The sequence below is a fragment of the Xenopus tropicalis genome, chromosome 6, assembly GCF_000004195.4.
Source record: "Xenopus tropicalis strain Nigerian chromosome 6, UCB_Xtro_10.0, whole genome shotgun sequence".
Classification (NCBI taxonomy): Eukaryota; Metazoa; Chordata; class Amphibia; order Anura; family Pipidae; genus Xenopus; species Xenopus tropicalis.
Window position 1 is genome coordinate 82,946,239 of NC_030682.2, and position 26,252 is coordinate 82,972,490.

At 37.3% G+C, this 26,252-nt stretch overlaps 1 protein-coding gene across 1 annotated transcript in view; it reads right to left on the bottom strand.

Annotated features, from left to right (window-relative positions):
• The window catches only part of cdh9 (cadherin 9, type 2 (T1-cadherin)), a 99,319-nt gene that overhangs the window by 41,476 nt on the left and 31,591 nt on the right, over positions 1 to 26,252 (bottom strand). The window contains exon 4 of the mRNA XM_018094960.2: positions 679 to 798. Within this exon, the coding sequence (XP_017950449.1) occupies positions 679 to 798 (120 nt within the window). The remainder of the gene's footprint in view (positions 1 to 678; positions 799 to 26,252) is intronic.

Genomic DNA, 26,252 nt, shown 5'->3' on the forward strand with positions numbered 1-26,252 from the left:
AATTAAAAGTGTGTAATTTATTTTTGACCCCACTAACACTAAAAGTACCCAATTATTTTGAATAAAATTCAGGAGGAATTTCTGGCCTGAAAAGAGGTGTGACAAATGTGTAATATTTTCCTCTAAAATCATTACATAGCTTTAAAAGCAATATAAAAGTTAATTTCTAGCATGATTTGGGGATATACCAGGGAAAAGAAGGCTCAACAAAATTTGTTCATGTTAAAAAACATGAATGACTTGACACATTGTACCACGATTTAAAAATAGCATGTTGAATTAATCTTAATACTTGCTTAAAATGTTCTGTTTAGGTAAGGTTTATAAACAAAGCTAAATCATTTTAAATATATGTGTTTCTAAGGGGAAGGGAAAAACGGACAGAAAGAACAAGCAAAACATGAATTGCAAGTAACTGAGTAGCAACTCAGTTTTTCAACAAATAACGTTGAAAAAAAATGAACTTATTTTCAATGAAAAAGGTTTCTACTGCACATAAACTTAAGCTCAATTGTAAGTCAAAAGCATCAAAGCAGAAAAAGTGTCCTTTGCATTCAAAAAGTCCACCTCCATCAACTCCATGGTATACATGGTCTCCATATATTGTCCCTGATATTGTGATATTGTGTTTGCGGGTAAAATAAAAATGAATGACTAACAGAAAAACTAAATACAAACCTGATTCAGGGTCTATTGAGAAATATGGCTGTCCTTGAATAATGCTGTATACAATCTTGGCACTGTTTCCATATGAAGGATCATCATTGTCTAAGGCAGTTACCTGAATTACAGAAGTACCTGCAGGAAAAATAGGAGCATCATCATTATAGTTATCTCCAGTTTCACATTTTTTATGATTAATAAGATTGGAACAACCCCACTCCTACCCATTCAGACACAGTATGTTAACCCTTACCCTACCTTCTCCTTTTCCACTTAACCCATATCAGTAACATATGGCAATAGAACCAAGCACAATTTAGACAACTTATGTACTATTCAAAATTACACCATCTCCAGAAACATAAAAGTAATCATTATATTACATTCTCTATGTTCTACATTTCAGTTCAAGTGTTTGTAAAGTATGTATGCAAAATTTCTCCCGCTTTTGCAAACATAGAAGTCTGTTACTCCTCTCTTCTCAGTATGGCCTATATTACCAAAAAGCGAAAAGATACAATAAGAAATGAGCTGGTACTGGTAATTTCAGATTGTTGGTATAAATGGTATGAATTTGTGCTGGTTTATCCTGTCCTTAATAGCCTGTAATGCCTCACCTACATAAAGTAACCCACAAGGGCAATTTATGAGATAGACTGCATACTCTGTGAGGCATGTATAATAATCATTCATAGCAATTTTTTCCCCATTATGATTGTGTTAAATATGAGGTTCTAATAACATGGGAACACGGTTTATACTGTAACCAAGGAAACATACCTTCTGAATTGGGGCCAAAGTTAATTGTTGTGGAATCATTTCAAAACCCAAAGAAGAGGATCCTGCAGATTACAGGGTGGTCTGTAGGACAGAAGCAGAGGACTCCTAAACTTTTCTATATGTGGAAGTTGTCTGGAGTGGATATCGTAGGAACGGTGAATGCGTGGCAAGGGATGGCATCCCAGCAGCAACAGAAGAAGCATTGCAGACACTTTTTCTGCTTTGATCCTTTTACTTTACTTACAATAGAAAGTTTATGTCTAAACTTTTTTGAGTGTAAATTTTTTTTTATCCAAAGTTATTGAAACAAGTTGCTACTCAGTTACTTGTAATTCCTGTTTTTGCTTGTTCTTTCTGTCCTTTTTTTACTCCTTAGAAACACACATCTTTAACATTATATAAGTTGTCCAAATTGTGCTTGGTTCTATTGCCATATGTTACTGATATGGGATAAGTGGAAAAGAAGAAGGTAAAATAAGGGTTAACACATTAGGGTTGATTCACTAAAGTGCGATAAGCGTTATCGCACGCTTTTTTTTTTAGTTAAAATTGATGCCAAAAAAAACATGCGATTCGCTAAAGTATTATTGCATGTGTTAAGTCGCACATTACGTGCGTTAATTAGCGTGAAACCGCATGCGTTCATTTTACCACATTGTGTTAATTAGCGTGCAAAAATAATACTAACGCATGATCCACAAACACGCTAAATATCGCATTACACTATGCGAAAAATAACACAGTACAGTTCAGGAGCTTTTGGCAATACAATATGGACTTTACAGTGTGATTTATTCAAGTATGTGTTGGCCCTAGAGTGATGTAGCCTCCAGTTTGCAGGGAAATGGTCATTTTCAAAAAAAGTAGTTTTACGAACGTAATGCTGTGTATGGTTAATATGACGTGCGCGTGAAAAGTAGCGCACGTGCGTTAATTAGTGCGCACGAAAAGTAGTGAGCTGCGTTAATTAGCGCGTGTTGCATCAAATACCGCACGAAAATAGTATTCGCGACTTAAATAACGCAAACAGCATCAAGTCTAATTTAATGCACATATCCTTTTAGTGAATCGTGCATTGACGCAAAAAATTAGACGCAATAAAATTTTTAACGCATGCTATAAATAGCGCTTGTTTTATCACATTTTAGTGAATCAACCCTATTGTGTCTGAAGTTGGAGTTGAGATTTAAGTGTGGTAATGTTTTGAACATTTGTGGTTTGACAATAAAGGAGAGATTGAGTGTAGGACTTTATTTTTCTGTTTTGTCTAAGAAGTCATTTAAGCTATTCTTAAAATCATTATTAGAATCTGCAACCACAACATCACCCCAACAGGGTATTTCTCAAGTTCACTTACCTCAGCATTAAAAACTATTTCTCTGTTTTAAATTAAAGGGATGGTCTTTTTCCAAGTGTGAAAAAATCTCTTGTTATCTATAATATCCTTTTTTTACCAGTTTAGTTGCATGTAATTGCACATTAATATCCTTCTAAAGGACTAGAACCACAAACTTCACAGCATACTTAAGGTAAGGCTTTACCAGGGGTCTATAAAGAGGCAAATTTATATTTTCATACTTAATGACCTTATTATGCAAGATAGAACTTTTTTTTACCTTAGTAGCCCCTGACTGACACTGTTTAAAGTTACGCAGTTTTTTAGCTACAAAACTCCAAAATCCTTCTTAGTTAAGAAAACCCCCCCATTTACCATATAGTGTATAACTTACATTTATGTTATTTCTACATAACATTGCATTTACCAATAGGGATGTAGCGAACTGTTCGCCGGCGAACTAATTCGCTCGAACATCGGGTGTTCGCAAGTCCGCAAATTCGCGAACTTTTGGCGATGTTCGCCATTTGGGTTCGCCTTAGCTGGCGCCAAATTTTGACCTCTCACCCCAGACCAGCAGATACATGGCAGCCAATCAGGCAGCTCTCCCTCCTGGGCCACCCCCCCCCCCTTGGACCACTCCCTTCCATATAGAAACCGAAGCCCAGCAGCCATTTTACATTCTGCCTGTGTGTGCTTGAAGAGATAGTGTAGGGAGAGAGCTGTGTATTGATTTGAGGGAGAGTTTAAGTAGGTTTTCTGGCTAGTAATCTACTACTGCTCTGTATTTGTGTGGGGATAGGAGCTGTGCATTGATTTGAGGCAGAGTTTAAGTAGGATTTCTGGATAGTAATCTACTTTCTACTGCTCTGTATTTGTGTGTAGAGATGTAGCGAACTGTTCGCCGGCGAACTAATTCGCGCGAACATCGGGTGTTCGCGTTCGCGCAAATTCGCGGACTTTTGCCGATGTTCGCCACTTTGGGTTCGCCGCGTTTTTTTTTTGGCGCCGCGTTTTTTCTCCTTGGTTTTCCGCCGCGTTTTTTCCTCTTCGTTTTATCGCCTATGCATATACATAGGAATAGCTTGCGGTTTTTTTTTTGGCGTTATTTTTTTGCGTTTTTTTTTTGCGTTATTTTTTGGCGTTTTTTTTTTTTGCGCTTTTTTTTGGCGTTTTTTTTACAAAGTATTTTTCAGAGAAATTTTTGCTTGATCCCCCTCCTGCATGCCACTGTCCAGGTCGTGGCACCCTTTAAACAACTTTAAAATCAGTTTTCTGGCCAGAAATAGCTTTTCTAGGTTTTAAAGTTCGCCTTCCCATTGAAGTCTATGGGGTTCGCAAAGTTCGCGAATATTCGCGAGTTTTGGCTAAAGTCTGCGAACGGGTTTGCGAACATTTTTGCGCGGGTTCGCTACATCCCTATTTGTGTGGGGAGAGGAGCTGTGTATTGATTTGACAGAGAGTTTAAGTAGGTTTTCTGGCTAGTAATCTACTACTGCTCTGTATTTGTGTGGGGAGAGGAGCTGTGTATTGATTTGAGGGAGAGTTTAAATAGGTTTTCTGGCTAGTAATCTACTACTGCTCTGTATTTGTGTGGGGATAGGAGCTGTGCATTGATTTAAGGCAGAGTTTAAGTAGGATTTCTGGATAGTAATCTACTTTCTACTGCTCTGTATTTGTGTGGGGAGAGAGCTGTGTATTGATTTGAGGGAGAGTTTAAGTAGGTTTTCTGGCTAGTAATCTACTTTCTACTGCTCTGTATTTTTTGTCTAAATAACAATTTGTCTAAATAACAATAATAATTCCGTGTCCAGAAACATCACCTGAGTGACGGTTTTCCACCAGCAATAATATATTCCGTATCCACTACTGTATACGTTGCCCTTGCAGGCCTTGTTGCCCGGTGTCTGCAACCAAGTGCCATCTAGCTGTGTGAGCTTTTTCACAATTTGTCTAAATAACAATAATAATTCCGTGTCCAGAAACATCACCAGAGTGACGGTTTTCCACCAGCAATAATATATTCCGTATCCACTACTGTATACGTTGCCCTTGCAGGCCTTGTTGCCCGGTGTCTGCAACCAAGTGCCACCTAGCTGTGTGAGCTTTTTCACAATTTGTCTAAATAACAATAATAATTCCGTGTCCAGAAACATCACCTGAGTGACGGTTTTCCACCAGCAATAATATATTCCGTATCCACTACTGTATACGTTGCCCTTGCAGGCCTTGTTGCCCGGTGTCTGCAACCAAGTGCCACCTAGCTGTGTGAGCTTTTTCACAATTTGTCTAAATAACAATAATAATTCCGTGTCTAGAAACATCACCTGAGTGACGTTTTTCCACCAGCAATAATATATTCCGTATCCACTACTGTATACGTTGCCCTTGCAGGCCTTGTTGCCCGGTGTCTGCAACCAAGTGCCATCTAGCTGTGTGAGCTTTTTCACAATTTGTCTAAATAACAATAATAATTCCGTGTCCAGAAATATCACCTGAGTGACGGTTTTCCACCAGCAATAATATATTCCGTATCCACTACTGTATACGTTGCCCTTGCAGGCCTTGTTGCCCGGTGTCTGCAACCAAGTGCCACCTAGCTATGTGAGCTTTTTCACAATTTGTCTAAATAACAATAATAATTCCGTGTCCAGAAACATCACCCAAGTTGTTGTTGTTTTGTAAAAATAAAAAAAATGCCAGGCAAAGGCAGGCCACCACGCAGAGGCACTAGGGGCCGTGCTGCTACGATATCCTGTGGCCCTAGGAAATTGCCCAGTTTTCCGAAGGCACTTACCCTGAACTCCCAAAATGCTGAAGAGGTAGTTGACTGGCTTACACATCACACCCCATCCTCTACTGTTTCTAACTTTGCCACAACATCCTCATCCTCCTCTGCTATGGGCACCCCACGTACCACTTCCTCCACCACCGCCGCCCCTTCTTCACTGGAGTCAGAGGAGTTATTTACTCATGAGTTTGTTGAACTGAGTGATGCGCAACCAGAAGAAGATGAAGGAGATGAGGACGTTACACCAGATATCATAATTCAGGCAGGCAACACAACAGAGATGGACATAAGGTGTGATGAGGTCCCCGCTGCTGCTGTCTTCTGTGAGCTGTCAGAAGAAATTGATGCATCTGAGGAGAATGATGATGAGGAGATTGATATTTTGTGGGTGCCCACAAGAAGAGAGCAAGAGGAGGATAGTTCAGATGGAGAGACGGAGAGTCAGAGAGGCAGGAGGAGAATAAGACTTAGAAGAAGCAGGGACAGCTCCCAGGGAACAGTAGAGCAACAACATGAATTGGCACCTGTGGTCAGCCAGCCAACGCACCCGCCAGCTTCTACTGTTACTGCTAGAAAGCCCACATCAAAAGGCTCAGCAGTGTGGCATTTTTTTAATATGTGTGCCTCTGACAAAAGCGCTGTAATTTGCAATGAGTGCAGTCAGAAACTGAGTCTTGGGAAGCCCAACACCCACTTAGGTACAACTGCTATGCGAAGGCACATGAACCCCAAACACAAAGCACTATGGGAGCAACACCTCAAAGGCAGCAGCCAAACGCTAAGCCACCCTCCTTCTGCTCCAGCATCTTACTGCTCTACCTCTGCTGTCCTTGACCCATCTCAACCACCCTCCACTCCGCCTTCCACCTTGACCACCAGTTCCTGCTCATCTGCCCCCAGCCAAGTTTCTGTGAGGGCCATGTTTGAGCGTAAGAAACCATATGACTACTGACACATGGTCCTCCAAGCATGGTCAGGGCAGGTATGTCACCTACACTGCCCACTGGGTGAACCTGGTGATGGCTGGGAAGCAGGGAATGCGTGGTTCAACAACAGTGGAGTTGGTGTCACCGCCACGGGTTGCATGCGGGTCTGCCACCACCTCTACTCCTCCTTTGCTCTCTAACTCGTCTTCTAAGTCGTCTTCTAAGTCGTCTTCTAACTTGGCTTCTTCCTCGGCTTCTTCCTCCTCTGCTGCTGTGTCCTCCTCCACACCTGTGCACCCCCAGCTCCACATAGGCTATTCGACGTGCCAGGTACGCCGTTGTCATGCTGTCTTGGGCATGACGTGCCTGGAAAGTAGAAACCATACCGGATCTGCACTCCTGTCATCTCTGCACTCACAGGTCGATCGGTGGCTGACCCCACACCAACTGACAATCGGAAAAGTGGTGTGTGACAACGGAAGCAATCTGTTGGCAGCACTGAGACTGGGCAATTTAACACATGTGCCCTGCGTGGCTGGGGGGAGGAGATGGTGGTGGATGAGGACGTAGTCCTTGATAACGAGGAAGGGGAGATGGATACCTCTGCATCCAACCTTGTGAGAATGGGGCCTTTCATGCTGTCATGCCTGTTGAAGGACCCCCCGTATCAAGAGGCTTAAGGAGAAGGACCTGTACTGGGTGGCAACGCTACTAGACCCTCGTTACAAGCATAAAGTGGCAGAAATGTTACCAACGTACCACAAGTCCGAAAGGATGCTGCATTTCCAAACCAGCCTGCAAAACATGTTGTACAATGCTTTTAAGGGTGATGTCACTCCACATTCCAGGGGCAGAGGTGCCGGTAATCCTCCCACGAGCACACCTGCAAGGACAATGCACTTTGGCCACTCTGTAACGTCAGACATGCAAAGTTTTTTCAGTCCAAGGCAGCGCCAGGACCCTTCTGGATCCACCCTCAGAGAACGCCTCGACCGGCAGGTAGCGGACTACCTGGCATTAACTGCAGATATTGACACTCTGAGGAGCGATGAACCCCTGGACTACTGGGTGCGCAGGCTTGATCTGTGGCCAGAGCTGTCACAATTTGCCATAAATCTCTTGTCTTGCCCCGCCTAAAGTGTCCTCTCAGAAAGGACCTTAAGTGCAGCAGGAGGGATTGTAACTGAGAAGAGAACTCGCCTAGGTCACAAAAGTGTTGATTACCTGACCTTTATTAAAATGAATGAGGCATGGATCTCAGAGGGTTACTGCACGCCGGAAGACTTGTTCTGACCCATGCAGCTGTCCTTCTCTGCACGCCGCTTGACACCACACACAGCTGTCCTTTAGCGTCCTCCTCCACCACCGTACAAACTAGGGTGCAAATCCTACTGGCTTAATTGTAAGCCAAACTTTTTGGACAGGTAAATCCTGAATTTTTCTGTCTTCTGTGCTTGGCACGCTATCTTCATTTTTTTAAAGGGTTTGCCTAGGGCATGGTTATGATACCATCTATCTAAGATGTTTTTTCTGTCTTCTGTGCTTGGCACCCTATCTTAGTTCTTTGAAAGGGTTTGCCTGGGGCATGGTTATGATACCATCTAGCTTTGATGTTTTTTTTGTCTTCTGTGCTTGGCACCCTATCTTAGTTCTTTGAAAGGGTTTGCCTGGGGCATGGTTATGATACCATCTAGCTTTGATGTTTTTTCTGTCTTCTGTGCTTGTCACCCTATCTTAGTTCTTTGAAAGGGTTTGCCTGGGGATTGGTTATGATACCATCTAGCGTTGATGTTTTTTCTGTCTTCTGTGCTTGGCACCCTATCTTATTTCTTTGAAAGGGTTTGCCTGGGGCATGGTTATGATACCATCTAGCTTTGATGTTTTTTCTGTCTTCTGTGCTTGGCACCCTATCTTAGTTCTTTGAAAGGGTTTGGCTGGGGCATGGTTATGATACCATCTATCTAAGATATTTTTTCTTTCTTCTGTGCTTGTCACCCTATCTTATTTCTTTGAAAGGGTTTGCCTGGGGCATGGTTATGATATCATCTAGCTTTGATGTTTTTTCTGTCTTCTGTGCTTGTCACCCTATCTTAGTTCTTTGAAAGGGTTTGGCTGGGGCATGGTTATGATACCATCTAGCTTTGATGTTTTTTCTGTCTTCTGTGCTTGTCACCCTATCTTAGTTCTTTGAAAGGGTTTGCCTGGGGATTGGTTATGATACCATCTAGCTTTGATGTTTTTTCTGTCTTCTGTGCTTGGCACCCTATCTTATTTCTTTGAAAGGGTTTGGCTGGGGCATGGTTATGATACCATCTAGCTTTGATGTTTTTTCTGTCTTCTGTGCTTGGCACCCTATCTTAGTTCTTTGAAAGGGTTTGCCTGGGGCATGGTTATGATACCATCTATCTAAGATATTTTTTCTGTCTTCTGTGCTTGGTACGCTATCTTCGATTTTTTAAAGGTTCTGCCTCAGGATTGGTTATGATACCATCTATCTAACATATTTTTTCTGTCCTCTGTGCTTCAGTGGCTGCGACAACAAAAAAACAAACTTTTTCAACATTTATTTAACATATTTTTTCTGTCCTCTGTGCTTCAGTGGCTGCAACAAAAAAACCATGATTTTTCAGGAATGTACACATTCCTGATTTTTCAGGGTTCTGCAACAGCGGCAAAATCGTATCTTTTATGGTCACCACAGGTGATCATAAAGGCAGGACAAAACTGGGCCCACACTGCAGAATCAGTGTTTTTTGGTTCACGTCACTGTACATTGAATTACCTCTGCCTGACCGTGCACATGCGCACAAGCACGGTGACTGCTAAAAACACCACTACAGAAATATTCCCACCGACAGGACGAACGTCCTGGAGGTGACAAGCAACTAGTAAAAACTATTATTCGCTCACTTGACAGTATCATTAAAGCTTTTTGCGTTTTTTTTCGTTGCAGTAAACGCGGCGTTTTGTCTTTGCGTGTGAACCGGCCGTAACCTTTACACGACTTGATTGGCATGTAGACGCCGGACTTTTTAAAGCAGTTTATTACATAAGTTTAGGAATGTAGTGTGATTTCTGCCCTTTACAGCACAAAACGCAACGCTGTGTCAACAACGTATTTTTCAGAGAAATTTTTGCCCTTGATCCCCCTCCTGCATGCCCCTGTCCAGGTCGTGGCACCCTTTAAACAACTTTAAAATCAGTTTTCTGGCCAGAAATGGCTTTTCTAGGTTCTAAAGTTCGCCTTCCCATTGAAGTCTATGGGGTTCGCAAAGTTCGCGAACGTCCGCACTTTTAGGCGAAAGTTTGCGAACGGGTTCGCGAACATTTTTTTTGAGGTTCTGTAAATCTGTAAATCTTTCTACCACTATTTACAGATTTGTTGCTTCCTAAATTTTAACCATGGTTAAAATGGTTAATATGTATTAAAAACCATAAACATATTATAAACTGGGAAAAAGACTGGATTCTTTTTACAGGTTATAAGTGGAACAAACAGTTCTTAAAGGGGAAGGAAAGGCTAATAAAAGTTATTCTCAAGCTGCAGGCATAACTTCAGTTGTCTCAATAGTGCCCTTAAGTCTCCCCATTTTTCACCTGTTCAGATGATCAGAAGCCAAACAGGAAGAAAAAACGCTGAGCTGTGTAAAGAAAGTTCCCATAATGCCTCGCTCCTGCACAGACACACAGACCAAGTGAACATGCTCAGTTAGTAAGACTATGGGGGAGATATATTAAGACACTTGAACGCTCGGAGCGTTCAAGAGTATTTTTGCCAATTTTTTCGCACTTGCTCGACTTTTTCGTACGCTTGCGCGAAAAATTCGGAATGGTTCTGCCGCTGTTACAATTCGTTATGAAAATTGTGTGACTTTCGGATCGACAATATGATATTATCTTGACTAATTTGATTTTATCATAAGCATTTACGTGATATTTGCAATCTTCAGAAATTATCGTATCCAATCTGAATTTTTCAGAATTCGGAAAAATAGACAAAATATTTCTAAAACAAATGGGGGAAAGTTTAAAATTATAAAAATGTGTTTAAACTATTTGTTTTAAGTTGAGCACACATCCGGATACCCCTACACCTTTCCTACTTTATTCCTTGTTTATTTGTTGCATTGCACCATTGAGTATTATTGAAGCATATTTGAAAACTTAATAAAACCTTAAACTAAAAATAAAAACAAGAAAGGGCACTAAAATATCTGTTACACTACAGAATAGAAATTTAGAACCCAGTTTTGGCAAGCATCGGTGGTTAAGAAATTCACATATACAACACAGAAACGATCTGTGAATACTGAATAACTGAGAGGTTTTACTTTATTTAACGTTAAACTTAAAGGGCAATTAAACCTCTTAAACAAATGGTGCGCCTTATATAATATTATGAGAGATAATTTACTAGTGTGTTTTGTATGTATTTGCCAAAAGCTGCATTTCTTTATAAACATGTCACCTGGGGTACAGTATGTGACAACTGCTCAGGGATCAGACTGCCACAAGTAAAGGTGTTGGTATGTTTTAAGTCCCTGTTTTACAGTGAAAACAATGCATATCTTCATAGCTGAAGGACAAGGAATATCTGATTAGGGAAAAGTGTGCCATTGTCTCATCTGTAACTTTTATGTCTTCTATTGTTATGAGCCTGTGCTATATGGATAGTTTCAAATCCATCATCTAATATGTAGTCCTTCCTCCATCCTCCTTCCTCCTTACCAAATTACATTAAAGGTATAACATTTGTAACAGGGAAGTTCACTTTGACACTTACTGCTTCAGAGGCAGCTCTAAAAAATATTTAGCTACTAAAAGTGTTATGTTGAATAAGTGTGTAATTACACCAAACTAGTGATGAGCAAATCTGTCCCTTTTGGTTTGCTGAAAATTTAGTGAAACTTTGAAAAGATTCTCAAAACATGGAAAATGACGTGTCAAAAAAATTGTCTGGCGCTTCAAAAAAATTGTCTGGTGCTTCAAAAAAATTGTCGTGCACAGTAAAAAAAATTGTCTGGCGCTTCAAAAAAATTGTTGAAAATTTTTTCACCCATTTCACATAAAATCCGCCAATGGGGAATTCACCAAGAATCCATGCCTGCCAAAAAATTTCTCTCACCACTACACCAAACATGTTGTACTCTAGAATAATGAACTGATAGTTTAAGGAGAAATTCATTCCACCACAGTTTCCAAAATTCTGGGTATCAATGTAAGCAGTTATACCTGCTAAAAATAGTCAATCTTTGAATTCTAGATACTCATGCACTACCACTACAGAAGCTTGTCATTCTGACAAAACATTAACTTTACCATAACATAGGGTTGCTTCCTGGCAACAAGGGACACAAGTATGCCATCTTCTTATTTGCTCCTTGTCACTCAACATGTGTATATTTTATAATTTCTACAAGATAACTGGTTTCATTCCATCCAGACCTACTACTGTGTGTAAAAAACAAACATGATTTAAAAACAGATGAAGCTTTGTACTAAAGGGCCAAATGCATCTAAAATAGTAATACTTAGATTAAAGACATACAGTAAAAAGAAAAAATAGTTAAGTGGGCTGTGGTCAAAAGTTGCTGGTTAAGTTGACGTAGGGTAAAGGAGAGAAGTGACTGTAAAAGGAAGAAGAACTGGAAAATTATCTGAGAGAGGTTGGAGTATAATTAAGAAAACAAATTACTTTAAGAAATACAGGGTGACTGGAGCCTGAGCTTGCAAAAATAAAATAAAACAAAAATGTCTACACATTATCCAGCTTTTTATTTTTAAATTTCAGTATACCATAGAAGCCTTTGAATACTGATGGGATGCTAGGATTTGCAACTAAACAACTGGAAAACCTAATGTTGGATAGCCAATATCTAAATACAACATGTAAAATAAAAATACATTTAAAAAAAGCCAAGCAAAAACGCATGGCAAAATTCTAGATTCCAAAAAATATTCACTGCTGCACAAATCTGCAAAACTGTACGAAGCAAAAAAGGTCACTCATTTCTAATCGCTGATACCAGCAGGTGATTTTTAATTTGGAACATGCACCTAAAGTATTGCCCAAAGTATAGTTCATGGTCATTGCACTTTGAGACACGTATAGGGTCATAGCTCGAGAGCTAGGGGCTGTTCACTAGGGGCTGTTTCTTACACTCCAGTTCAGAAGCACCACTCCATGGATACTAACATCTGTTATTTACAGCAGTGTCCCAGTAATACAAATGCAGAGCCCATTTTACTAAAAGTACAAGCAAAGTACAATTGTGATGCCCAAATAATCAAAGTACTACTAATGTACTGTATGTAAAACTTTTTTTTTATTTATGAAATGATACACTGATGCCTAGAGCTATACAATCTTACAATGTATAAAATTACACAGGACAGGACTAGCATAATAATAAATATAATGGGCATTAACATAAATAAAACCGTATATAATATAGAAGTGCCATGTGGTAAAAAAGTAGGAAGGAGGTCTCTGCCTCATATAGCTTATAATATAATAAACAGCCTCACAATATTTTAGCTGTACTAATGTAAATTTTGGTTTTCATACAAATGAGCTGTATAAATGAGCAGCCCTGCAACCACCCAGTCTCCCATCAGCACACATTAACACATTTTAGTGCCAAAGCAGTAAAATTAGCAACCCTGTAATTGCCCTATTGTACAAAAAACATCTGTCCAGCTATATATCTCAACCTCAAATATTGAAAATTCTGCTGTTTTCATCCTTCACACACTTCCTAATTGTTACTTACCTGCAGTAGCACTTCAGCTCCTGATTATCTACACTAACTTTATTTTTACATAATTTACTTCAAGATATCCTAATTTAATTTTCAAAATGTAAATTAACATTCAAAGGTTAATTATCATATGAACCTTTACATTTTTTGAACATAAATATATCTATATTCATTATATACCTCAGGGTTATATGTCATCTACATACTGTAAATGTCACAAGGTCATTGTAGTTAATTAAGCCACATGTGCTTCTTACACCTTTATAGCAATGAAGGTAAACTAATTATCACACTGCATATTTTCATGGGTCACCTGACATCTGTAAAGGTAAAATCATGTTGTTTAACCAAGTAAAAGCAGGAAGCCTAAATATAAAGAGAAAATATACTGCCTTTCAATTAATGCAAACTACAAAAACATTTTAGATATGGACAATTAATAAGGAGGAGGTTCTACAAATATTTGAAAGCAAAAGAAACAACTACTACATGAAAACTTATGTTCATCCAATTAAATTTATAAATTTTAGCATTCAAAACTAATAGCATTGTCTATTTTTTTGGATATCGTAGATGGTCAGTAACATTGGAAAATGAAAGGTACTTTTTAAAATTCCGCATCATCTTTACAAAGCATGATATTCTATGGTTCCACTGCTTACAATGGACCTTCTGGGGCTTTGTTTATGAAACATCTAAAAGAGCTGAACACAAACACACTGCAAGCTTCATTGTGATAACAGAACATTTGCAATATCTGTATGGAAACTTTATGATCTCTAAAATATCTAGCTGTGTGTTCCAGTGCTTATACAATAGCAAATCAAGCACAGTTCTCTCTTATACTGAACAGAAATCATATAAAACAAATTTCTTTTTAATAAAAAGTCTAACACAAATGTGTTATATTTAGTTTCTAAATATACAGTAAATATAAAGCACCCATACAACATTGTACAATTGCACTTTTATTATTAAAAAAAAAATGGTTGTTACCCTTTTTTTCACCAAGTTTTGTGATTCCAAAACACAGATTGCCAAACTTTTGGGCAAGGACTTAGGGGGCGTACTGATCAAAATTAGAGTTTGTGGGGGTTTTATTTTTACAATTCAAGAAATGTGTTCAAAAAATGCAAATATACTTGAGAACTTTGGAACCTCAAATACTTGGTATTTATTAAAGAAAAAAACACAAAAAAATCACCAGAAAAAAACATAGCAAATATCAGCTGACGAGGTTCAATAGAAGTCACTATAAGACACTATACAAAAATAAACATGTTCTACTGCATGTTTTTCTTTAAAATCATTATTTTAATTTCACACATATTTAATTTTAAGAAAGCTTATGTTGAAAGAATAAACAATTCACAATTTAATATTGATTATTATCATCTAACAGCAATTTAACCAGACTTACTCCCCTCCATTCAACATCTCTTTACAGGTTTGACATATATTTATGTTAAATTTTTACTGAACCAAAGCGCACATACAGAGGCTTAATTATCATTTTTTTCCCCAATTAGGATACATTTTACTAAACTCAAAAGTTTGCTTATTTATTAAAAATTAATTAATTAAAAATATAAAAAACTTGAGTGAAACTGTAAAACTTTGATTGCATCAAATTCGTATTCTTTATATCATTTTCAATGAGTCTAAAAATTCTCAAAAATTTGATTTCAGACATTGATAAATAGCAGTTGTTGATACCATGCCTTTCACATGAGTTTAGTTACTGTATAAAGTTTAGTTACTAATCACAGCTTGGTACATTAAAGACATTGTTAAATAGTGAACTCAATTAATTCTTTCAAAAGTATTTGCTGTGTTTGGTGCTAAATTACAAAGTTTGGTAAACTATGAGGCTAACAGCAGGTTTGCCAGAAGTTGCATTCCTTTGTAATTACCCTCAGTTTGAGGTGGGTGGGGTTTGATTAGATCACCTGAACAGACAGTATAAATAGAACCACTGGCACTCCAGTGGAACTTGCTCTGGTGGTTGGTGCTCTGTAAGTGATTGCTCTTGAAGTGGGTGCTCTCTAAGTGGAGTTATAAACCACAGGAGTTACAAACAAAAGGAGTTTCAGACAAAGTACAAAGTTTGTATTTATTTCAAGTCTTTTCACCTATTTTTGTTTAACTGCTTCTAGGAGAAACTGTGAGAATGAGTGGCAGCAGCATGGATTCGCAGCAAATTTCCGCATTTCGCCATTGGCAAATTGTTTTGCGAAACCGTGTTAAAATTTGCCGTGAAAACATTTGTCGCAGAGAATTTTTGTTGTCACACGTCAGATCGTGCGCCGGTGCGTCCGCATCAAAATGGGCGTGGCCATGTCAAAATGGGCATGTCAAAAAACGGGCTACAAAAAATAGCCGCGGTGACAAAAAAATTTGTGGGCGACAAAAAAGATGCGGGTGACAAAAAAATTGTGCAACAAATGCGTTCCTGTGAATTTTTCGCCATTTTGTGAACGAGACAGATTCGTTCATCACTAGATTCAATCATTAGGAAAGTGGACAGGGTAATCTGTCTAGCCGATCACTTCAGCCGAACAGTTTGCTGTCTTCCTGGTGCCAGGGTTCAGCATGTGGTTGATCAGGTTGTCAAATTATTGGGAGGGGCTGGGCATGACCCAGCTGTCTTGGTACATATTGGTACCATAGTGAACGGTAGGGGGAGGACCCTAAAGATTGAGTTCAGGGATCTAGGCTCTAAGATTAAGGAAAGGTCCTCCAATGTCATTTTTTCGGAAATTTTGGTGGTGCCACATGCAAGTTTAGGGAGACAGGGAGCGGGAGCTTAGGGAGCTAAATGCGTGGCTAAAGTCTTGGTGTAGGAAGGAAGTGTTTGGGTTCCTAGAGCACTGGGCTGACCTTTCTTTGGGGTACAATCTATACAGCCGTGACGGACTGCACCTCAATGGCAGGGGATCCGAGAACGGTTAAGAGGCTGGAGGAGTGTTTAAACTAGACAAGGGGGGGGGTGAGCTTGAGGTTTATGGGAAAGCTAGTGTAGACAGGGCAGTGGGACTAGCAAAGGGTTGTGGGGGAGGAGTGAGGGGGCATATAGTTTATCAGATAAGAAGCATCCCTTGTTACAAGGGATACAGACTAATAATTGCCTTAGCTCTAACTCTCCGTTAGCTAATGTAAATATCAGAGGGAGAAGTAGTAATCTCCACTGCATGCTGGCTAATGCGCAAAGATTGTTGGGTAAATTAGGGGAGCTGCAGGCTATTGCATGTATTTAAAATTATAATTGAACTGGTATCACTGAGACCTGGAGGGATGAAAAATGTGAATGGGCCGTGAATTTAAAAAGGGTGAAGATTAAAAAGGGTGGAGGGGTTTGTCTTTATGAAAAGTCAGATTTAAAGCCTTGTAGCAAAGACATTACCAATGCAAATGTTGAATCTCTTTGAGTAGAAATTTCAGTAGGGCTGAAGGTCACAAAGAAAATGATCATTGGTGTATGCTATAAACCACCCCGTATAGATGAGGGGGATGAAACCCAGCTAGTGTTGCAAATGGAGGAGGCTTCACAACTGGGTCAAGTTGTTATTATGGGGGACTTTAATTATTGACTGGAGTAATGGGGTGGCTAAGTTAGAAAAAGCTAGTAGGTTTGTTAAAATGATAAATGACAACTTTTTATTTCAGGCGGTTCAAGAACCTACTAGGAATGACTCTATTTTGGACCTGGTAATATCTAATAATACTGATCTCTAGCATTTGTGTGGGTGAGCATTTGGGGAACAGTGATCACAACATGGTCTCCTTTAAGATAATGCTGCAGAGACAGCTTTATAAGGGATTAACTAAAACACTCGATTTCAGACATGCAGACTTTGCCAGTATAAGAGCATCTTTACAATGTGTCAACTGGGAAAGGCTTTTCATAGGGTTAGATACAGAAGGAAAATGGAACATCTTTAAAACATTGCTTTGCAGGTACACACAACAGTATATTCTCCTTTTTAGCAAGGCGAGGCATCGCAAAGCAAAACCTTTATGGATTAATAAAAGTGTTAGTGTTGAGGTTGGTAAGAAAAAACGTGCTTTTAATGCATACAAGTTAGCTGGGACAGCAGAAACTTTTATTAGGCACAAGGAAGCAAATAAAGCATGCAAAAAAAGCTATCAGGCAAGCTAAAATAAAGATGGAAAGGGATATTGCAGCTAGGAGTAAAAAGAATCCAAAACTATTTTTTAATTATGTGAATAGTAAAAAAATGAAGCAAGAAGGGGTGGGAACCTTATTATCACGGGGGGATAAGTTGGTTGATGAGAACGGGGAAAAAGTAGAAATGTTGAACTTTTACTTTTTTTCTGTCTATACATCTGAGGAGCCAGCTAATGAAGGCTTCCCTTTTAATATGCCCAGTTCTAATAATTTTGCTACTGATGCATGGCTTACTCGGGGGGTAATTCAAAAGAGACTTGAACATGTAATGGGTAACATGTAAAGGTAACATGTAAAGGGTAACATGTAAAGGTCCAGAACTGGATGGGATTCATTCCAGGGTATTAAATGAGCTTAGCACTGTGATTGCCAAGACTCTTCACTTTTTTCAACTCTTCAATTTTTCAGGATTCATTGAGGTCTGGCATGGCGCAGAGAGACTGGCAAATTGCTAATGTGGTGCCATTATTTAAAAAGGGATCCCGTTCTCAGCCTGAAAACAATAGGCCTGTAAGTCTGACATCAGTAGTAGGAAAGCTTTTGGAAGGGGTAATAAGGGATAGGGTACTTGAACACATAGCAATTTACAATACTATAAGTTTGTGCCAGCATGGTTTTATGCATAACAGATCTTGCCAGACTAATTTAGTTGCCTTTTATGAGGAGGTGAGCAGGAACCTCAATGCTGGAATGGCAGTTGATGTCATCTACTTGTTCTTTGCTAAAGCCTTTCATACAGTACCTCACAGAAGGTTAATGATCAAATTGAGGAATATTGGCCTAGAACATAATATTTGTAATTGGATAAAGAACTGGCTGAAGGATAGATTACAAAGAGTGGTGGTAAATGGAACATTTTCTAATTGGACCAGTGTTGTTAGTGGCGTATTGCAGGGGTTAGTCCTTGGTCCTTTGCTTTTTAACTTGTTTATTAATGACCTGGAGGTGGGCATAGAGAGTACTGTTTCTGTTTTTGCTGACAACACTATAAGTTCCATGCAGAATGCTGCCGCTTTGCAGATCGATTTGACAAAATTGGAAAACTGGGCAGCAAACTGGAAAATGAGGTTCAATGTGGACAAGTGCAAAGTTATGCACTTTGGTAGAAATAAAATAAACACAAACTATCTACTGAATGGTAGTTTGTTGGGGATCTAGGGTTTTTTGTAGATAACAAGTTGTCTAATTCCAGGCAGTGTCATTCTGTGGCTACTAAAGCAAATAAAGTGCCGTCTTGTATAAAAAAGGGCATTGACTCATGGGATGAAAACATAATTTTGCCTCTTTATAGGTCCCTGGTAAGGCCTCACCTTGAGTATGCCGTGCAGTTTTGGGCTCCAGTCCTTAAGAAGGATATTAATGAGCTGAAGAGAGTGCAGAGACGTGCAACTAAACTGGTAAAGGGGATGGAAGATTTAAGCTATGAGGTTAGACTTTCGAGGTTGGGATTGTTTTCTCTGGAAATAAGGCGCTTGCGAGGGGACATGATTACTCTGTACAAGTACATTAGAGGGGATTATAGCAGATAGGGGGTGTTGTGTTTTCCCATAAAAGCAATCAACGCATCAGAGGCCACCCCTTTAGATTAGAGGAACGGAGCTTCCATTTGAAGCAGCTTAGGTGGTTTGTCACAGTGAGGGCAGTGAGGTTGTGGAATGCCCTTCCTAGTGATGTGGTAATGGCAGATTCTGTTAATGCCTTTAAGAGAGACCTGAATGAGTTCTTGAACAAGCATAGTATCCAAGGCTATTGTGAAACTAATATCTACAGTTAGTATTAGTGGTTGTATATATAGTTTATGTATGTGATAGTATAGATTGGTAAGTATGGGTTGTGTGTGCTGGGTTTACTTGAATGGGTTGAACTTGATGGACTCTGGTCTTTTTTCAACCCTATGTAACTACAGTATGTAACTATGTAAATACAGGTATGGGACCTGTTATCCAGAATGCTCAGGAAGGGTTTTTTCTGTCATACCTTTAGTTAAAAAATCATTTAAACATTAATTAAACTCAGTAGGATTGTTTACCTCCAATAAGTGTTAATTAGTTGGGGTCAAGTACAATGTACTGTTTTATTATTGCAGAGAAAAAACATTTTAAAATGTTTCATTATTTTATTAATATAGATGACCTTCCCATAATACAGAACATTCTGGGTAATGGGTTTCTGGGTAATGATAACATACCCGCACCTATATGTTTTATATAAAAAAGCCTCAGTGTGGGTTGTTTAATAACCCAGGAAAAGTTCATCTTGATTTAGTAACCCAGAACAAGCAGCCAGTATTTGGTTATTTCATGGTTTGCTGTGTGAAGAATATGTTCCATTTTAAATATGCCCACATTTTTGCAAAATATGAAGAAAATATTAAAGACATACTGAACATCTGGCAAATATGTACAACCCTAAACAAAATGAAACAACTCATGTCATCCACAAAAGTAACACAAACCTTAATGGAGAAGTTAATGACTTAAAGCTATATTTATATTGTATGATCTTCCATTTCTCTGATGAGTTTACTTAGCATATGTCGCACGCTGATCATTATGTTTAGCAAGAAGCACACTATTGCAGTGAATATTGAACTGTTTCTCTTTCATGTAATAATGCAGAGATATAAAAGTCTTTTCAAAGAAAGCTTAGATTGATATTGAACTCTGAAATCCAAGTTACCTGTATTGATTCTAGTTTATATTTTTTTCATGCAATTACATTAAGTTATTTGATTTTCTGGAGTAATTAAATGATGCAAATAATAAAACTTGCCACACAGATCAACTTGCAATTAAAATAAGTGTTATATAACTTTTGTGAGCATATTTCATTCATGGAAAATCAGAATTACTCACAATCCGTACTTTTAGTTAGTCAGATGGGAACCAAAAAATCTCTTGATGATAGTTTAAATTTGAAGGGGTTCTCTAATATATAATTATTAGCAAAATTACAATTTTTGGTAGATGCAATTACATTTTCAAATAACTTTAATTCCACTAAAATGTAGTAACTGAAATTATGAATGTAATATTGAAAATTGCTTAAGTTGAAATTTTTTCACTGTGCAAATAGCTTAAGTTGCTAATTGTCAGGTTTTTGTGAAACAGTTGCATGTAGTCTTGATGTGCCCTGTCTGTCTATATGGGTGAAATTTGAGGTTCAGAGAAGTACAAGAATGTTCAGTGAGGAAGCTGTTATGGGAGAGAGCTTTGTTTTTGATTGTGCTAGCAGGAATGGAAGCAATGTGCTCAGACAGGTGGAGTGTAGAACTGAGTGTGATGTATCTGCTATATCTGTGGGTTAGTCTTCATGTTAAATAAACCTAATTCAATAATAAACACAAAGCTAGTGATGAGCAAACTTTTCCGCCAGGCATGGATTCACAGCGAATTTTCCCATTTTGCCATTGGCGAATTGTTTTGCGAAACAAAAAAATTGTTGTGTGTCAAAAAAGTTGCAGTTGTGTCAAATTGGGTGTGGTCAGGTAGAGCAGAATTGCATACTTTGTCAATTCCAGGCCCCTGTGATATCATTTGAGCAGGTTATCAAAAAGGCCCCATACATGGGCCACTGAATTTCTAACTCAGTCTCGGGGGATCTAGTACTTAGCTTGTATGGCCAAACTGTTATCTTAAAGGAACGATAACACCAAAAATTTAAAGTGTTTTATATGCATATAAATATAATGTGCTATTTCTGTTGTTACAAAAATTTATTTTATAGCAGAAACACTTTTATAGTTAACATAAATAGGATAAGATGCTGTCATTGGGGGTTCAAATTCAAGATAAGCTTATTTGCTATGTAAATGTGCACTTTTGCCTTGTTTCATCCTTCCTTTATTACATTAACACTCTTTGTTCTAGCTGTATCCATAACTGTAGATAATCTTATTGCTCTTGTCCCTTACTTGTAATGAATTCTAGTATGATGAAAGGTGATGTTGAGCTGAAATAGCATCAGATAAATCTACATAGCTTTTAATTGTGTTAATGATGATTTTAACATGTCAAATTAAAATAAAAACATACTCAGCAAATACTGGCAAAGCATTAAGGCAAAGGAGACATAACTATATATTTAAACAGCTCAGCACTAAATGTTTCTTACACATTGATAGCGAACTGAACATTTTAACAAACTATTGCCTAGTTTTCAAAATGCTATAACAGTTTCAAAGAAGTGGAGCTGTTTTGGGTTGAAATGTCTTTCTGTAGAAGTTGATAAGGCACCTTTATTTGCACTCACTATGCAAGTATCAATATGATTGATTGCCATTTCCATTAGATAAAAATTAAAATTGATGTATAGTTATGAGATTGTCTATCTATCTATCTATCTATCTATCTATCTATCTATCTATCTATCTATCTATCTATCTATCTATCTACTGTATCTATCTATCTATCTATCTATCATCTATCTATCTATCATCTATCTACAGGTATCTATCTATCATCTATCTACAGGTATCTATCTATCTATCTATCTATCTATCTATCTATCTATCTATCTATCTATCTATCTATCTATCTACTGTATCTATCTATCTATCATCTATCTATCTATCTATCTATGTGTATATATATATATATATACAGTATATATATAGTGTATGTTATAGTATGATTGAGAATATGGTAATAATATACACAGCTTGCAAAGAAAGGCTTAGACTCAGCCTCTCTGTTACAGTTCTGGGTCACTAGACATCACCAATTCAGACTACAAGAGCTAAGTTACATTTTTTATGCTTAAGTATTCTACTTGGGCACGTACCATGAATTGTTTGCTTAATTAGCTTAGAGGCATTCAAAGCTTTTCATCACCCTATAGATCACAATTATATTCCTTGCAGCACCTCATGTTTGGTTGAGCTGACTGTTATATCAGTGTGTTATTGCTGCTTGATCTTCCCCTTAGCGCTGCTGTAAACAAGTATAAAGAGTATACAGAAGTAAAACCATTGCACTGTATAGGTAAAGGGCATTCAGTGACAATTTAACAGCAGGAAAAAGGCCAATTAAAAGTCTAAGATAGGGGCAGATTTATCAAAGCATGAAATTAGACCTTACCACAGTACAATTTTCTATCTGTTCATTTCTATGGGATTTTTAGAGGCATTTTTATCAAATAGTTAACTTTCAAAACTTTACCTATTGATAAAAACTTATAAACCACCCCCTAGAAATGGTAACAAAAATCTAAAAAAAAAAAAAAAAGAAAAGAAGGAAATAGATAATGTTTAGTTGTTTAACGTTTAAAGCAGAAAGTGTCTATTAACCTAACTGTGTATAGTTTGACTATAGCATGACTCTAACATTAAACAATTGTTTCGTCACTGTTTTAAGTTTTAACAAAGTGAAATTTAAGAGAGAAGTTTTATTTTGTCAAATTATAGAACAATTCTAGTTGGATTACTTCTTGTAGTGTAGCAAAATTCTAAAAAGGAAGCACCGTTAGTGGCACCTATACAAGTTGAATTCTAGAACAGATTGCAATCAACTTTGCTTGAACTTTTGAGACATGTCAAAATTCTAATTTCACTTTCAAATTACTAACAACCTAACACTGCCCTTCCTCTGAAATTTCTGACCTTTGTTCTTCCTGCACTTATTCAGTTGTTCAGTCTGCTAATGAACTTAACAATAACATGCAGAGTCCTGAAATATTTTCTTATAGCCTACTGCAGTTATAAAAGATATATCAAAGTCTGAAAAATTTCCTAGACTGTGATTTAATTATAATTTGAACATTGACCCGCCCCTGTAGGAAAGTTCATAGCAAATTGAGCTCATCTTCACTAGTGATGAGCAAATGTTTTCGGCAGACATGGATTCACCGCGGATTTCTGCATTAGGCCATTGGTGAATTGTGTCATGAAACTTCAGCGAAAATTTGCAGCCAAAAAAATTTGCGGTTGTGTCAAATTGGGTGAGTAAACATGTGTGTGGTCACGTCAAATGTGGCACGACCCCATCAAAATGGGCACAATTGTGTCAAAATAGGCATGGTTATGTAAAAAAGACACATGCAACAAAAAAGTCACGCAACAAACACATTTTGCAGATTTTTCACTGTTTCACAAATTTTTCCCGCAAACGGAATGGGACAGATTCGCTCATCACTAATCTTCACATCAGTTTTTTTTCCTGAGGTTTCCTACCCTCATGGCCAACATTTTTAATAACTAAGAAGTATAGATTTTTCCAGAACTATTCTATGCTATTTGGCCAGTAGAGATTATAAAGTGTTGTCACAAATATATTGAAGTCATATGAGATTTAAGTTTGTTATCTTGATCACTATCTTTCCATAAAGGACTCTTTCTGCCCCCTGTTAGATTTGCTGTCATTGCACAATTGCTATTGCAACTTTATGATTCAAACATCTCTTGACATGGCCAGTCACTTCAAGCAACTGATTTCTTAATATTTGGAACTCTCTGATTTCTTTTAGTTTGTGTCAGATTTGTCTACTTCATTGCATATGAAAAAAAATATTTACTAGATTAAAGCTTCTTTGCATGTGTTTAAAGGTTTATAAATTAAAATTAAATGCACCAGCTGCCATGGACTGAATTAACAGTATAAATTATTTCCAAGGTCAAATAACTGTCATGAAGAAATACAGTATATGTTCACTCTTACTTCATCATCATCATCTTATTTTGCACATTAAGGGGGACATTTACTATTGCTCGATGTTTCTTGTTGTTGCAATTTATGTGAAAAAACCACAACAATTCTAAATAGAAAAATATGCTATCTAAACCAGTCAAGATCATGTATACGTCAATGAACCACATTTTCCCACCTCAATACAGAAGAAAAGGCTGATGGTGCAAATCTGTAAGAAAATTACTTTTACTGACATTAGTGTGGCTTTTCCAAACTTAAAGTGGTAAATAAGAAGTATTAGATACACCATGCATTGCAATCCATGAAATTGTCCAAAAAACAGCTGTTGTACATGAATGTTTGTTTGTTTGTTTCAACACCATTTAAATGTCTTAATTTAGACGTTGATGTAAAACCTGGTGTAACCTGGTATAACCTATTCAAGTCAAAGCAAAAAATCAGTCAAAAAACATTTTTTTTGTGTGATGATGATAAAATAAACCATTAGAAAAAAAGGATAAATCTGGTTTCTTTTGGATAATAGTACTTGGGCTTGTTTAAAAAAGTTTGAAGCTTTTAAGTTTAAACTTAATAAAAAAAACCTGCCAGAAAACCAAAAGGGAATTTATAGAACATATCGTATGAACATACCTCATCAAACTATTCTGAACCTTTAAATAAATGAAGAATGTATCAAATCAAACCATAAGCCAATACGGCTGCAGTGATGCACCATGAATTGCCTTACATTTGTTCAATCCCATTTTTACTTTCCTTGATGCTAAATCCCCTGTCAGTGTTATTTATTTATTTTTAATAGTATTTCCCTTCCTTCATGACTTCTTGTAAAATATCTCCAACTGTTTCTCAGTAGAAACTGCAGACATAGACCTTTATGTCAGATTTCACATAACCAAAGAAAAAAAAATGCTATGCACTCCTCCATCAGAATAGAATGTAATAGATTGTTACCTTCAAAACAATTTAGATTTTTTTTTTTTTTTTTACAAAACATGAAAGGTTGACTAAAATACTGCCAAAGCATCAGTAAAAATAAGATTTATATGAAAATTCCTGAAAATGCGGGAACTGAAGAAATTGAATGGTAAAACGATAGTGGGAAAAATAACTTTATTTTAATTTTTTTCTGAAGACTGGATTTTAGTTTTTGCCATTCTTTAACATAATCTACTATATGAGTTGCTGCCAAGATATTGTCTTAGCATATTTTGGCACAAGACAAGCATTGTCAGCTGATTTATTGACAATGGAAGACACAATGGTATTCATAGTACTTAGTTTTAAAACAGTAGAGACCCTAAAAAGAGTTTTAATTTATAAAATAAATTAATAAAAGTTTAACGGGTTTAACAGGGATTTACTCAATTGTTGGTTTTCTAAAACAGATCGAAATCAGCCATAAAACTGTCCCGCTTTACCCCCTAATTCTCTAAACTACATTAAAAAAGAAACTAACAAATGCAAGAGAATAGCACAGACCAGGTCGTATTTTGACTTGAGGATTCTTTTGCACTTTAATGCAACCCTTAGCCTAGGGGAGCTAGCTAAAAGTTTATCAAGCAATATTGCATTATGAATATTACCCTTATGCTGCTGAATTAAGTCTCCAACTTTGCTTTAACACTTGATAATATGTTTGAAACATGCTGGTTTGATTATAATATTCACAGCAGTCTAAAATTATTCTCTTTGGTATTGTTTCTCCAATGAATGCACATTTACACTATGTAGAATATAAAGGCATGTAAGGTCAGTAGATATAACATAAAAATAATAATAAAAAAAAAAAGAATATACTTACAAAAATGAAATCGAGGTCAACTGCAGATATTAAATACATGTATTACATATATTCGTACACGTGTTAAGCTTTTTTAAGAAAAAAAGCCTCTGTTTTAGGCCTGATTTGGGTAATTTTGGAATATAAGTGCAATAGTTAAACTTATGGGTAAAGTGGCTCATGCTGTCCCTGCAATTTTTGCAGGCAAATTGGGAGAGGCACATTTATATTCTTTTTTAATCATGAAAACTAATTCCACTAAAACAATGAATATATAGTCATTTATTAAAAGATCAAAATATAAAAAGCATGAATGAAATAAAATGTGGACCAAAACAAAAAGAACACAAAAACCTTACATTTTTCATTTTTGCAAGAATTG